The following is a 15,093-nucleotide window of genomic DNA, read 5'->3' as shown; positions in this document are numbered from 1 at the left end:
GATGTCCTTTATCAACCGCCTGCCTGCAGCGGCATTTACTCACAAAATGCTGCTTCAGCTTCGACAAACATTTCTTCATTATTTTGTCATGATGCTCTTGAAACCTCAACAGCTTTGGAAAACCAGGCACAAAAAAACCTAAAAAAAAAAAAGGAAAGGGAAGGGGGAGGGAAGGGAAGAGGAAAAAGAAATTGAAACACTGAGACGTTCCCACAAAACAGAGTCACAGCTTTAAGAAATGTGTTCACTTTCGTAGAATCATAAGAGTTGGAAGGGACCATAGAGGCCATCTAGTCCAACCCCCTGCTCCATGCAGGATCAGCCTAAAGCGGGGGTGTTGAACTCGTTAGTTATTGGGGCCGGATCTGACATAAATGAGACCTTGTTGGGCCGGGCCATGTGTGTCATCAAATATAATGCCAGGTAGCAGTGATAGAAACTTTATAAAGGACACAAACACAATTGAAGATTTTTAAAAAACTTTTATTTAAAAAAAATGCTTAAAACGTTAGCACTCATTGGTCTTTGTATTTCTCCCACAGGATCCAGGGAACTGGGCAAAGGAAGCTCTGGCTCTTTCCTTCCTTCCCCAGGGGACCATGAGGGGAGGAGCCTCAGCCAATGGAAGGAAGAGAGGCTTGGCTCAGTAGCTCTGCTATGCAACTGCAAGACTTTGGCAAAACAAGCTGTCTCTCCCCCCCCCTTCCTCCCCAAGGGAGGACCCTCAGCTAATGGAGCAAAAAAGAGGCTTTGCTCTGTAGCTCCTGTATGATTGAGCAAGCCTGGCAAAGCAAGCTATGGTGCAGAAGGAAACAAGAGAGAGAGAGAGAGAAGGAAGCAGTTGACAACGAGTTGCTTACAGGTCTGATGGGAACCCTCTGGGGGCCTGATTCGGCTCCTGGGCCGCACGTTTGACACATCTGGCCTAAAGCATCTCTGACAAATAATCATCCAGCCACGTTTTGAAGACTGCCAACGAAGGGGAGCTCACCACCTTCCTAGGCAGCTGGTTCCACCTCTTAATTACTCTGACCATACATTTCCCCCCCTCCCCCTGATATCCTGCCGGTACTTTCCTGCTTGCGATTTGAGTCCATTGTTTTGGGTCCTATCCTCGACGGCCAAATGGAACAGCTCCTTCCCCTCTCAAATATTTAAAGAGGACAATCATGTTCTCCCCTCAACCTCCTCTTCTCCAGACTGAACATTCCCAAGGCCCTCAGACTTTCCTCAAGTCATACATACAGGGGTGGAATTCTATCAGGAGCTCCTTTGCATATTAGGCCACCCCCCCCCGATGTAGCCAATTCTCCAAGCGCTTACAAAAAAGAGCCTTGTAAGCTCCAGGAGGATTGGCTTCATCAGGGGGGGTGTGGCCTAATATGCAAAGGAGCTCCTGCCAGAATTCCACCCTTGGGTTTGCTCCACGTTAACTGTTAAATGTTGAAAAAGAGAAAGCATCCTGGGGGTGTTTGAAGGACTTTGTGTATGGGTGTGGGTGTGTCGAGTGCTGCCAAGTCACAGCTGACTGACGGTAACCCCGGAGGGTTTTCAAGGCATTCAGAAACGGTTCGCCATTGCCTGCCTCCGCATAGCCGCCCCTGAGTTTCCTCTGTGGTCTCCCATTCCTGTTCTAACCTGGGCTGACCCCGCTTAGCTTCCAAGCTGACAAGATTGGGCTGTTCAGGTCCAGGCGAGAGATGAACAGAGGTGGGTTTGCCATGGCCTTCCTTGGCGGTCTCCCATCCAAGTACTAACCAAGGGCTGACCCTAGATTCTAGGATGTGATGAGATCGGGCTAGCCTGGGCCATCTGGGTTAGGGCACAATGAGCGGATGGCAGGAGGGGTGGAATTCTAGCAGGAGCCCTTTACATATTTGGCCACACCCCCTGATGTAGCCAATCCTCCAAGAGCTTACAAGGCTCTCTTTTGAAAGCTCTCCGAGGATTGGCTACATCAGGGGTGTGTGGCCTAATATGCAAAGGAGGTCCTGCTAGAATTCCTTACAGGGCTCTTCGTACAGGGCCTGCTGTAAGCTCCAGGAGGATTGGCCGCAGCAGGGGGGTGTGGCCTAATAGGCAAAGGAGGTCCTGCTAGAATTCCTTACAGAGCTCTTCATACAGAGCCTACTGTAAGCTCCAGGAGGATTGGCTACATCAGGGGTGTGTGGCCTAATACGCAAAGGAGCACCTGCTAGAATTCCACCCCTGGAAAGCGGCAAGCTCAAAGCTGTAATTCATGCGCTTTGGGCCCCTGGCAAACGTATCTGAGGACTGTGATTGGGCTTTTTTACAGAAAAATGATAGATGTGGCAGTGGCCACCAGGATTCTCTCTTCTTCCAAGGGTGTAGCAAGAAGTGTTCCCTAGTGTGAGCTAGCTCACAGTTTTTGAGCCCCCCAAGCTCACACGTTTTTGTCTTCGTTCGGGGAAAAATGGCCCCAGAGCACACTAATTTATGCAGGAGCTCACAACTTTAATGCCAGTAGCTCACAAAGCAGAATTTTTGCTCACAAGACTCTGCAGCTTAGAGGGAGAGTAGTGCTGAGGATCCCCTGGAATTACAGCTCATCTCCAGACTACAAAGATCTGTTCCCTAGAGGAAATGGATGCTTTGAAGAGGAAGAAGAAGAAAATATTGAACTTATATCCTGTCCTCCACTCCGAATCTCAGAGCGGCTCACAATCTCCTTTATCTTCTGGACAAAATTTTTATTCATTTTGAAGAGGAAAAGGGGAAAAGGGAAATGGAAATAGAAAAGTAGTAATACGTCTATTGATAAGAAATAGAATACGTTCTGCATGTCGCTGTATCATTAAAATAAAAGAAGATTTCACCATGTTGCTACACGTTTAACCTCTCATCGCAATAAATCATGCGAAATATTGTATATATTGTAAGTGTTCACTTAAGTTATCAACTTAGCTTGTATTCCAAACATATATATTGAAGAAGAATCAAAACTCACACCAGAACATTTAAGTATACATATAGCTTCTCCCAGCATTTTTCTACAATCTCCTTCCACCACAACAGACACCCTGTGAGGTGGGTGGGCTGAGAGAGCTCTGACAGAAACTGCCCTTTCAAGGACAACTCTGCGAGAGCTATGGCCAACCCAAGGCCATTCCAGCAGCTGCAAGTGGAGGAGTGGGGAATCAAACATGGTTCTCCCAGATAAGAGTCTGCATAATTAACCCCTACACCAAACTGGCACTGTACCCCGCTGAGGTCCCTGTCCTCCCCAGGCTCCATTCCCAAATCTTCAGGAGTTTCCCAACCTGGATTTGGTAACAATCTCGTCATCTCCTGCCTGTGGCTGGGGGTGGGAACTGGACTTGACAACCCTTGTTTCTGCCTGAAAATGTTTCAAGTCTAAGTTAGGAATGCAAAAGGGGAGAGGGGAGACTTTTTTTTTTTTTAATTGGGATTAAAGGTAAAGAAAAGGTCCCCTGTGCACGCACCAGTCGTTTCCGACTCTGCAGTGACGTTGCTTTCCCGACATTTTCACGGCAGGCTTTTTACGGGGTGGTTTGCCATTGCCTTCCCCAATCATCTACGCTTTCCTCCCAGCAAGCTGGGGACTCCTTTGACCGATGGAAGGCTGAGTCAACCTTGAGCCGGCTACCTGAACCAGCTTCCGCCGGGATCAAACTCAGGTCATGAGCAGAGGGCTCCGACTGCAGTACTGCAGCTTTACAACTCTGTGCCATGGGGCTCTTGGGATTGGCCCCTCCTTATACCCCTACGGAAAAGCTGATCGCTACTTTGGGATCAGGAAACAATCTTCTCCAGGCCACTTGGGCCAAAAATCCTGGAGTTTTTTTGCAGGGGTCACTGGGGGCGTGGGGGGAGGTAGCTGTGAATCTCCTGCACTGTGTAGGGCAGGGGTGGCCAAACTGCGGCTCGGGAACCGCATTTGGCTCCATCACGCATATTGTGTGGCTCTCAAAGCCCCCACAACCACACTGGTCATCTTGGAGAAGGCATTTTCCTTTAAACCACTTCTCCAAATCAAGCCAGCCAGTGGCTTGGAGAATGCATTTAAAGTAGCTTTCTTTCTACCTCTCCCTCCTCCCTCCCCTATCTATATGCCTACCTGCCTGCCTTCCTTCCTTCCTTGTCTTGCAGCTCTCAAACATCTGACGTTTATTCTATGTGGCTCTTACGTTAAACAAGTTTGGCCACCCTTGGTGTAGGGGGTTGGACTAGATGATCCTTTCCAGCTCTGATTCTACGACCAATTGATGGGAGTGTTTGGGTTTCCAGAAATGCTGCACGGCAGCTCCTTGTCTGCTGACATCCCTGTCAGAACTAAGCTTTTTGCAAACCGCTGCAAATGGCTCCAAAATACCTCTTTACGGGCTCATTATATTCAATACAGAACTTTAAAGAAACCTCTGCAGAGTAAACAAAAAAAAAAAGAATTGTATCGTTTAGGTCACATTAACTGCTTCAAACAGCTCATCTCAGGGTATTATGAATACATCTCTGAACCATCTGTAGCAGAATAAGACCTAGATTCAACTGACATCTTTTAAAACGAGACCTTAGGCATGCCAGGAAAACTGAGTTGGGGGCGGGGGAGGGATGAGTTGTGCGCAATAGAGTTTTTGTAAATGCTAGAGCAGGGATGGCCAAACTTGATTAACGTAAAAGCCACATAGAATAAACATCAGATGTTTGAGAGGTGCAAGACTAGAATGTCTGAGAGCTGGGAGGGAGGGAGGGAGAGAAGGAAGGAAAGAAGGAAGGGTCACATAGACTAAACATCAGATGCTTGAGAGCTGTAAGACATGGATGTCTGAGGGAGGAGAGGGAGGAAAGAAGGGAAGGAGGAAGGAAGGAAGATAGTTGGGGAAGGGGGAGAGGTGGAAAGGAAGCAACTTTAAATGCATTCTCCAAGCCACTGGCAGGAAGTTCCAAGCCGCTGGCTGGCTTGGAGAAGTGATTTAAAGAGAGAAATGTCTTCTCCAAGCCAGCCGACAAGGTGGTGAGGGCTTCGAGAGCCACACAATATGCGTGGAAGAGCCACGTGTGGCTCCCAAGCCACAGTCTGCTGCCCCTGTGCTAGAGTGCCCACTGGTTTTTACCAGGCTCTCCCTTCCCCCCACTCAGCTTATCCCCCCCTAACGAGATCTGAAAATGGTGTACCGTGCATAGCATGCTTGGGTCCCGAGAGCAGTTTTACCAGGGCCCAGAAGGCATCTTCTTCGTTCATGTACATAAGGAGTAAAGCTGTGATCTGGCTCATCCCCTGACAATAGCCAACCTCCTGGAAACACAGAAGACAAAACGTTTAGGATTTTTTAAAAAAGTGAACAATCCAGGAGTTCCTGCTACAAAAAAACCCAGTGCTTGTTCCTGATTGTCAAGACTCCAGGGGGGGGGGGGAGGGTCTTACCAACTGCTGCCACCACTCTGGGCTAAGGGTCTCCCTTGAGAAGGCCCAGAGTACTCTCCTAAGCCTCCCTTAGCTTAGGCCAACTAATGGGCGTGAGGACCAGGCAGAGTTAACAACGGGGGGGAAAAAGGTTTATTAAAAGGTCAATGCAATATAACAAACAGGCTGCATAAAACAGTAAAAGGGGTGAGGGAGAAAATAACCAAATGCCCTAACGCGTCTGAATTTACTGTCCCTGTCTCAGTCAGACCTGGGCCTACTCACCCTACCTCACAGGGTGAGGGTCTCTCCCTGGCAGCAGCTCTTCCTAGGCTTCCCAATCCCCAGGTCCCAGCGGGGGATCCTCTGGTTTTACAGGCTTCCCCCCTCCCCCAGCCAGCTGGCCGGCAGGGGAAGCCCCGCCCCCACAGCCATTATGCACCTCCATGAACAATTCCCATAGGGAATGATGGGGAATTGATCCGTGGGTATCGGGAGCTCTGGGGGGGGGGCTGTTTTTTGAGGTAGAGATGCCAAATTTTCAGTATAGCATTTAGTGCCTCTCCCCAAAATACCCCCCAAGTTTCAAAAGTATTGGACCAGGGGGTCCAATTCTACGAGCCCCAAAAGAAGGTGACCCTATCCTTCATTATTTTCTATGGAAGGAAGGCATTTTAAAAGGTGTGCTGTCCCTTTAAATGTGATGGCCAGAACTCCCTTGGAGTTCAATTCTGCTTGTCACACCCTTGCTCCTGGCTCCACCCCAATATCTCCTGGCTCCACCCCCAAAGTCTCCTGGCCCCACCCCCAAAGTCCCCAGATATTTCTTGAATTGGACTTGGCAACCCTAGCTCTTCCTCCTAGGAAAAGAACACCCATTTCCTGGGCTTGGCCTTTATATATTCTCTTCCCAAGCCCCACCCCTCTCTGGGCCTGTTTGCCTCCAAAACTCTCGCTACCCAATCAGAGGGACAGAGGGAATCCTGGGAGATGTAGGCTTTTCCCAGTAACTCCTAAGCAGGCTTCCCTGGGGCCTGCAGGCCTCGCTAGGCCCAGGGTCATGTAGGGTTGCCAAGTCCAATTCAAGAAATATCTGGGGACTTTGGGGGTGGAGCCAGGAGACTTTGGGGGTGGAGCCAGGAGCAAGGGCGTGACAAGCATAATTGAACTCCAAAGGGAGTTCTGGCTATCACATTCAAAGGGACCGCACAACTTTCTAAATGCCTTCTTTCCATAGGAAATAATAAAGGATAGGGGCACCTTCTTTTGCGGTTTGTAGAACTGGACCCCTTAATCCAATCTTTTTGAAAACTGGGTGGTAGTTTGGGGAGAGACATGGGATGTTATACTGAAAATTTGGTGCCTCTACCTCAAAAAACAGCTCCTCCAGAGCCCCAGATACCCGCAGATCAATTATCCATTATTTCCTATGGGAAAAGTCTCCATACGGAATAATCGAGTTCCCAGCAGACATTTCCCTCCCCCCACCGCTTTCTGATGGCCCTGAAGTGGGGGGAGGGCCTCCAAACTGGGGGATCCCCTGCCCCTACCTGGGGATTGGCAACCCTAGGGTCATGACACTGATAAAAGGTATTTTATGGACCCCGTGACACTACCCCCCCCAACCCTCCCCCCCCCCCCAGTTTCTAAAAAGTAATAGTCTTGTCTTTGGCAGTGTCTTGTCAAAAAATCAGTAGCACTTCTCCTCAGGACAGCAAGGAACTCTCGTCTTGCTTACATTTACTCTTCTTTTTCGATTGTTACCTTTTCTATCAATGTCATCACCTTCGATTTTAAGAGTAAGCTTAAGACATAAGCAGGAAAGTATATGGGTCATTGACTTACTGTGTTATATATAGAGTATGCAGCTAAAACATGGAATAAGGATTGTTGCCTAGAAAGAAACAAAGACAAAAGTAAGCAAGCCAAAAAGGGCTACTGAACTAGATTTGTGGTAGAAACTTCACCAACTGAGGTGCATTTTGTACATTTGGAAATAAAAAGAGTCAATATATTATGGTGCTTGGATTGGACCAGGGGTGGAATTCTAGCAAGAGCTCCTTTGCATATTATACACCCCCCCCCCCCGCGATGTAGCCAATCCTCCTTACAAGGCTCTTTTTTGTCAGCTCTTGTAGGATTGGCTATGTCAAGGGGGTGTGGCCTAATATGCAAAGGAGCCCCTGCTAGAATTCTACCCCTGGATAGGTCTGCCAGTCTCCAGGCTGCACTGGGAAATCCGCAGCTCTCTTTAAAACGCCACAGCAGACACTGTGTGTTTTCTGAAAAACGTGCTTCGTGCCGGGGTCATTTCGTAGAAAAAGAGGTGCCGGAGCTCATTAGCACAACTAATTTGCAAATGCCACACACCCCTGACATCACCGGAAGGTGTACTCAATTAGATCAGATCAGCATCTACCGTAAAATGCTTCTTGAATTACAATTGTCATAATAAAACCTTACTCCCATCCGATGTACCCTCTAAGCTGCAGAGTCTCGTGAGCAAAAATCCTCCTTTGTGAGCTACCGGCAGGGCTTTTTTTGAGCAGGAACGCAGTTCTGGCTGGCTTGGTGTCAGGGGGTGTGGCCAAATATGTAAATAAGTTCCTGCTGGGCTTTTTCTAGAAAAAAAGCCTTATGCAAAACAATGGTGATGTCAGGGTGTGTGGCCTAACATGCAAATGAGTTCCTGCTGGGTTTTTCCCTACAAAAAAAGCCCTGGCTACTGGTATTAAAGTTGTGAGCTACTGCCTAAATTATTGTGCTCTGGGGTCATCCTTCCTGAACTAAGACAGAAATGTGTGAGCTGGAGGCTAAAAATCTGTGAGCAAGCTCATGCTAACTCAGCTTAGAGGGAACACTGCTCCCGCCATGCTTTTTAAATTACTTCCTCCTAAGTGGCCACAGCGGCATGAGGAAGATTTCCATCTGTCCGCTTTATATGTTTTGGTTATTTTCCCATAAAATTTCTTCTGTGGGGAAAAATGTTAGAAATCTTAAGAGATCAGCAAAATTCTCACAGGGGGTTTGAATAATGGCGCTCAGAAGCAAGTATTTTTTTTTTTTGGGGGGGGGTGGTATTAAGAAAGAAAGAGCACAATAACATTTAGAGGTTCCAGAGCTCCTGAACAAAATGGAGCCTGGCTTCATGTGAAAGAATGTTTATTTTATTTTATTTTATTTACAAAACAGGCTTACCCATACCACCCCCGAAATCCATTTTGGTTTTTTTTTTACTGGAAAAGCTGACATCACAACTCAAACTCATTTTTCCTAATAAGACGACAATCAGCATCTTATGGGCACAAAGGCTATCGTATCCACTCAAAAATGAGTTGTACTAACAAGCTCTGGCACCTTTTTTTTCTATTCAATGGCCCGTGTTTAATGATTTGTGTGGAACAGATGTATAATAGAAGAACATGGTTAGAGATTTGCAGATTATTGTACAGTTTTTTTGGGGGGTGGAGCTTCCTTTGCATTTTTCTTCTTTTTCAAATATACTATATATCTCTGGGGGGAAAAAACCTTCTTTATTATGCTGCATATATTATCTAAAATTTAAAAATATTAACATGTGAAGCACTATCTGCGCTGGTTTAATTAAGAATATATTAGACTGGAAACTCATTGGTCACGCTCTCCTTATGAAAGGATTTCATAAGGAAAACTATCTTCATTTACTTTTATGCACTGTCATATGCGCAGATTTCCTTCACTGACAAGTCTGAGAAAATGCTTTATCAAAAACGACTTGCGTTGCATACTTTTAAAATACCCTCAAAATGCCTCTGAGCCTCCGCTCAGGTTGTACAAGTCAGATATGATTTAGGTTGAATATTAACCTGTCACATCACATTGACAACAGGTCACATTTGTATCTTAACGTGCCCCGAGTTCAACGTATCCGTGAAATGAGTTTAAGTCGATGGAAAACAAGCTTTGGTCGGAATCTCGAATTTAGGAACTTGAGAGCTGGAAATCTGCACATGTGTATGGGCTGTCGCCCCAGCTGAGCCAGCACTGCAGCACACTTTTATGGTTCCAGAGGACCCCCCAATAGAGTTACTGTGTCACCCTGGTTGGCATAAGGGGTGAGGTTGCCAGATCCAGGTTGGGAAACTCCTGGAGTCTTGGGGATTGAGACTGGAGGTGACAGGGGTCTCAATGGGGTACAACATCATGGAGTCCACCCTCCAACATTTTCATTTTCTCCAGGGAAACTCATCTCTGTAGTCTGGAAATGTAATTCCAAGCAATCCCCAGGCTCTACCAGGAGGTTGGCACCCAGAGAGAACGGCTGGGTCACTGTGCGATATCTGCAAAAAAATGGCTGATCTTTACTTCACTCAGTTTTTAAAAAATGAAGGTCAGTCTCCATGTCTGTAGGAAGAAGAAGAAGAAGAAGAAAAAGAGAGGAGGAGGAATTGGCTTTGTACCCCACTCTCCAGTACCTGAAGGAGTCTTGGAGAGGCTTACAATTGTCTTCCCTTCCTCTTCCCCCAACAGACACCCTGTGAGATAGGTGGGGCTGAGAGAACTGTGACTGACCCAAGGTCACCCAGCTGGCTTCAGCTGGAGGAATGGGGAATCAAACCCAGTTCTCCAGATTTGAGTCAGCTGCTCTTAACCACTACACCACAGTTGGCTTTCATTCCCACTGGCAGCCTTTGCTGCTCACCACTGCTCCAAGCAGTAGAGGGATAACAAGAAGAAGATGATGATGATGATGACGAAGAAGGAGGAGGAGGTCAGTGTCCTTGGTGCTGCCACGTCACTTCCGGGGAAAACTCAGAAGTGATGCAGAATCGCCAGAAACTATTTTGGCAAAACCATAGAATTTCCAGCGATTCCAAGAGCTACCCTACGCCACTTCCGGGTTTCCCCTGGAAACAATGCGGCAGAGCAAAGACTTTGCAGCACCCTCGCATTCCTCTCCGTAACCTTTCCCCCCCGGCTTCCAGGTACGACATGGCAAATATAGTATGCGGGCATGATCAAACTTCCAGAGGAGGTAAGCTGGGTGATGAGTGAGTGAGTTCTCAACAAAATCTGAAATTGAATTATAATGGAATAGCGGGGGTTTCAAGCTGAATCACCCAGAAGACCGTCAAGTGGAAAGAGGGGCACCAAAAAGTCATCAAACGAATAAATAAATATGTATTGCTTTTCTTCCGCATGCAAATCAAAATAACAAATGATAACTTAGGGCCCTTTGGCCTTTCAGAGAGTCAAATGCATTTCCATGCATAAATTTGCTGTCACGGGAACACATCAGGGCAGAAATATGCAGGGGATGGAACTCAAGAATAAGTCTCAATTATTCCCCCCCCCCAAAAAAAAAATTCTGCTGTTTTTGCAATTGGCAGGCAAGCGCTTCTAACCAGAGGTGGAATTCTGGCAGGAGCCCCTTTGCATATTAGGCCACACCCCCTAACATAGCCAATCCTCCAAGAGCTTACAGGGCTCTTTTTTGTAAGCTCCTGAAGGATTGGCTACATCAGGGGTGCGTGGCCTAATATGCAAAGGAGCTCCTGCCAGAATCCCACCCCTGCTTCTAACGCAGGATCTTTCAAAGCCTGAAATACAAACTGGGTCACTTGAAACCCTAGGAATCAAACAGGTTGAGAAACACCGGAGAAATGTCTACTTACTTCACTCCGTATCTATCTCTAAACATGATATGATCCCGATACGTCCGGTTGACATCTAGATCTATTTGCCTGATGTCTGGGGAGCTCATTCTGGCTTGGGTTTTTAAGGTCTAGGAAACAAAAAGAAGCAGACCGCTGATGAAGAAATCTGACCAAGTGGGCGTGCAGACGAAAGCTTACACCCAGAATTAAACTTTGAAGGTCTTGAAGGCGCCACTGGACTCAGACTTCGTTGTATAAATCCATAAACGATCATAATGACAGACTAGTTTTCATCCAGAAGGAAAATTCAGGATACACCTCAGTGGTTCCCAAAGCAGGCAGTACCTGGGACTGCCCAGGAGGGGCGCTAGGAGGCAAGGCAGTGGCAGTGAAGTTGAGGCCCTTCGGATGCATTGTTCACTTAGTTATGATTTGCCAGGTTATAGCACCAGGCCGGCCAACGGCACTCCAGGTTTCCGCCCCTGCATAGTGTTGACGTTTGATGGAAACTATTGGAATTTCTTGTGTATATCAAGGGTGCTCAAACTACAGCTCAGGAGCCGCATGGGCTCTTTCACACACGTTGTGTGGCTCTTGAAGCCCCACCGCCCTGTCAGCTTGATTGAAGAAGGCATTTGTCTCTTTAAATCCTTTCTCCAAGCCAAGCCAGCTGGCAGCTTGGAGAATGCATTTAAAGGAAAAGTTGCTTTCTTTCCGTCTCTCCCTCTCCCATCTATTTTCCTTCCTTCCTTCCCCTCCCCCCGCCAGACATCTGATGTTCATGTCTTGCGGCTCTCAAACATCTGATGTGTATTGTATGTGACTCTTACGTTAAGCAAGTTTGGCCACCCCGGTTATATACCCACCAGAACTCTAGTCAGACCACTATACTGCATTTTGAGAAACCGTTGCCACCCCATACGGTGGCTACCACTTGAATGACTATATAGCAACACAAGTGAGAATCGCGGAGAAGGAGCAAAGGGGGGGAAATGGCACAGCCCCCATGATAAGCAGTCTATAACTAATAAAGATTCAATCACACTGAGGGGTGGAATTGTAGCAGGAGCTCCTTTGCATATTAGGCCACAACCCCCCCCCCCGCCCCCCGATGTAGCCAATCCTCCAAGAGCTTACAAAAAAGAACCTTGGAAGCTCTTGGAAGATTGGCTACATTGGGGGGGGTGGGGTGGGGTGTGGCCTAATATGCAAAGGAGCTCCTGCTAGAATTCCGCCCCTGATCACACTACAAGCTAATATGAAGCTGCCTTATACTGAATCAAAGTCAGTATCGTCTACTCAGACTGGCAGCGGCTCTCCAGGGACTCAAGCTGAGGTTTTTCACATCTCTTTGCCTGGCCCCTTTTTTGGAGATGCCAGGGATTGAACCTGGGACCTTCTGCTTCCCAAGCAGATGCTCTACCACTGAGCCACCGTCCCTCAATGATGCACAAACATTCCAAAGTTCATTCCTATAGAGACACTCAGATACTCAGACAAAGTTCACACCCCAGGCGTACAGCCGTGCAGCTTAACGAGTATTTCCATAATATCTAGGACCCCATTTTTGCAGAAGGCTTTATACAGGCGAGGTCCACGGCCTGCTAGCAGCCGGGCCACCAGCCTGGGAACCAGGCGGACAAAAGAGGCAGCATAGCCACACTCCGAGGCAGAGCGGCCCCACCGCACCTTTTGCCAGCCTAGGACCCGGGTGGACGGAAGGGGCAGTGTCACAGCGACCTTTCCCTACCCTTCATTTAAAGACCCCTGCCAATAAACAAAAGGGGGAGGCAGGTTGACTGCTTCTGCCACCTTGTGGCCTAGCAGGGAAGTGGCAGAAGCAGCCCCCATATCCCCCCCATTTAAAGACTCCTATGGGGGGCAGGGATGGGGGGGCAGGTGGGGTGGTGGTCTGGGGTGGCAAAAACCCCAGTGCCCCCTCTCCTGGTCCGTGAAAAAACTCTCTTCCACAAAACTGATCCCTGGTGCCAAAAAGGTTTGGAATTGCTGAGAGCCAGTTTGGTGCAGTGGCGAAGTGCGTGGACTCTTATCTGGGAGAACCGGGTTTGATTCCCCACTTCTCCACTTGCACCTGCTGGAATGGCCTTGGGTTAGCCATGGCTATCACAAGAGTTGTCCTTGAAAGGGCAGCTGCTGTGAGAGCCCTCTCAGCCCCACCTACCTGATAGGGTGTCTGTTGTGGGGGAAGGAGATAAAGGAGACCGTAAGCCGCTCTGAGACTCTGATTCAGAGAGAAGGGCAGGGTATAAATCTGCAGTCTTCTTCTTTTAAACAGAAACTTCTCACGGATCCAACACCATTTCACTCATCAAGGTTCCAAGCAGGTTTTGAATTTACCACTTGAATGACTGCTGAAGGTACCCAAAGAAGTGAGCAGTGACTCACAAAAGCTCGCTGCAAATCTTTTGAGCCATTACGGTGAGACTGGACTCTTGCTCTTTTACATACAAACATATGAAGCTGCCTTCAACTGAATCAGACCCTCAGTCCATCAAACTCAGTATTGTCTACTCAGACTGGCAGTGGCTCTCCAGGGTCTCAAGCTGAGGTTTTTCACACCTATTTGCCTGGACCCTTTTAGTTGGAGATGCCGGGGATTGAACCTGGGACCTTCTGCTTCCCAAGCAGATGCTCAACCACTGAGCCGCCGTCCCTTCACCTAATGCTACAGACAGGCTACGAAGGCTACCCATTTGATCCATCAACACAGGCCTGCATTTATATTATGGATGCGCTGCAGTTTCTATTTGACTCTTAATTGCCTGCTGAAGTTCTGGCTCGGGGCACAGACCCGACTTGCAAGAATTGCCAGGACAGTTTTTTTAAAGCCTTCATAGAGGATTGTTTCTGTGTAGACCTCGGTGGGCTTATTCCTTTTCCTGCACACATCACTAGGTGGCATCCATAACCTTTGGAGATACACCGCTTCACTTTAATCCGTTTTCATTCCATATTTCATAGTTTGGCTCATCGTCGTTTTGGTTAAGAGCGTTCGCCGGTCACTAAAGGAAGTCGGTGTAGCGTAATGGTTGATGTTGGATTTGCAATGCTGATTATGTGAACAGATCGTGAGAAGAAGACTGCAGATTTATACCCCGTCCTCCTCTCTGAATTAAGAGACTCAGAGCGGCTTACGATCGCCTAAATCTTCTCCCCCCCACAACAGACACCCTGTGAGGTGGGTGGGGCTGAGAGAGCTCTCCCAGAAGCTGCCCTTTCAAGGACAGCTCTGCTAGAGCACTGGCTGACCCAAGGCCATTCCAGCAGGTGCAAGTGGAGGAGTGGGGAATCAAACCTGGTTCTCCCAGATAAGAGAGCTCTGGCTCACCCAAGGCCATTCCAGCAGCTGCAAGTGGAGGAGTGGGGAATCAAACCGGGTTCTCCCAGATAAGAGTCCACACACTTAACCACTGCACCAAACTGGTGTAGTGAGAGGAAGGGCAGGAAGGGCTGCATCAGTGTTTAGTTCTTGTGGGCCGTATCTTAAATGCCCATGGAACTGCCAATTGCCACTTTGGGGTCTGGAAGACATTTTCTCCGGGCCAGTTTAGTCAGAAATCCTGGAGGTTCTTTGCCTTCAGATAAGAGTCCGCATGCTTAACAACTACACCAAACCGGCTCTCTTTTCCATGCAGTATTCGACATAGCGGCTAAAGGGTTTGTAACTGTGAAATCCTTTATGATTTAATTCGATTTTACAAATTGTAATTGAGAGCCGGAAAACCGAGCACCCGATCGTTTATTAATTGTCTGACCGCCTCTTTCGCAAATGCAACACACTTGGCACGAACGGCTCAACTGAGATATATCTGTCACAGGCCAGCCAAGGCTTTCTTCCTATTTGTATGCAGCTCAGTACGACACCAGGAGCCACACGGGAGGTGTTTTGAGTGATGGCTTGACTGTCTCTTCTTTAATGAAAAGTAGCTGGGGGGAGGGGGGCCGTTTAAATCTTTGCACTCCCGACAGTTTTCTGCTCAAAACCGGCTCTCCTTGCATGAAGCTGCCTTATACTAAATCAGAACACTGGTCCGTCAAGGTCCAATGGGTTGA

At 47.9% G+C, this 15,093-nt stretch overlaps 1 protein-coding gene across 2 annotated transcripts in view; it reads right to left on the bottom strand.

Annotated features, from left to right (window-relative positions):
• Positions 1-15,093, bottom strand: part of USP6NL (USP6 N-terminal like) — a 267,261-nt gene that overhangs the window by 42,846 nt on the left and 209,322 nt on the right. For both annotated transcript variants that reach the window (XM_060245943.1, XM_060245942.1), the window contains 4 exons: positions 11,038-11,147; positions 7,229-7,277; positions 5,155-5,275; positions 44-138 (listed from right to left, as the gene is read on the bottom strand). In XM_060245943.1, the coding sequence (XP_060101926.1) occupies positions 44-138; positions 5,155-5,275; positions 7,229-7,277; positions 11,038-11,147 (375 nt within the window). The remainder of the gene's footprint in view (positions 1-43; positions 139-5,154; positions 5,276-7,228; positions 7,278-11,037; positions 11,148-15,093) is intronic.

The sequence above is a fragment of the Heteronotia binoei genome, chromosome 8, assembly GCF_032191835.1.
Source record: "Heteronotia binoei isolate CCM8104 ecotype False Entrance Well chromosome 8, APGP_CSIRO_Hbin_v1, whole genome shotgun sequence".
NCBI lineage: Eukaryota > Metazoa > Chordata > Lepidosauria > Squamata > Gekkonidae > Heteronotia > Heteronotia binoei.
This window is presented reverse-complemented; position numbering and strand designations above follow the sequence as displayed.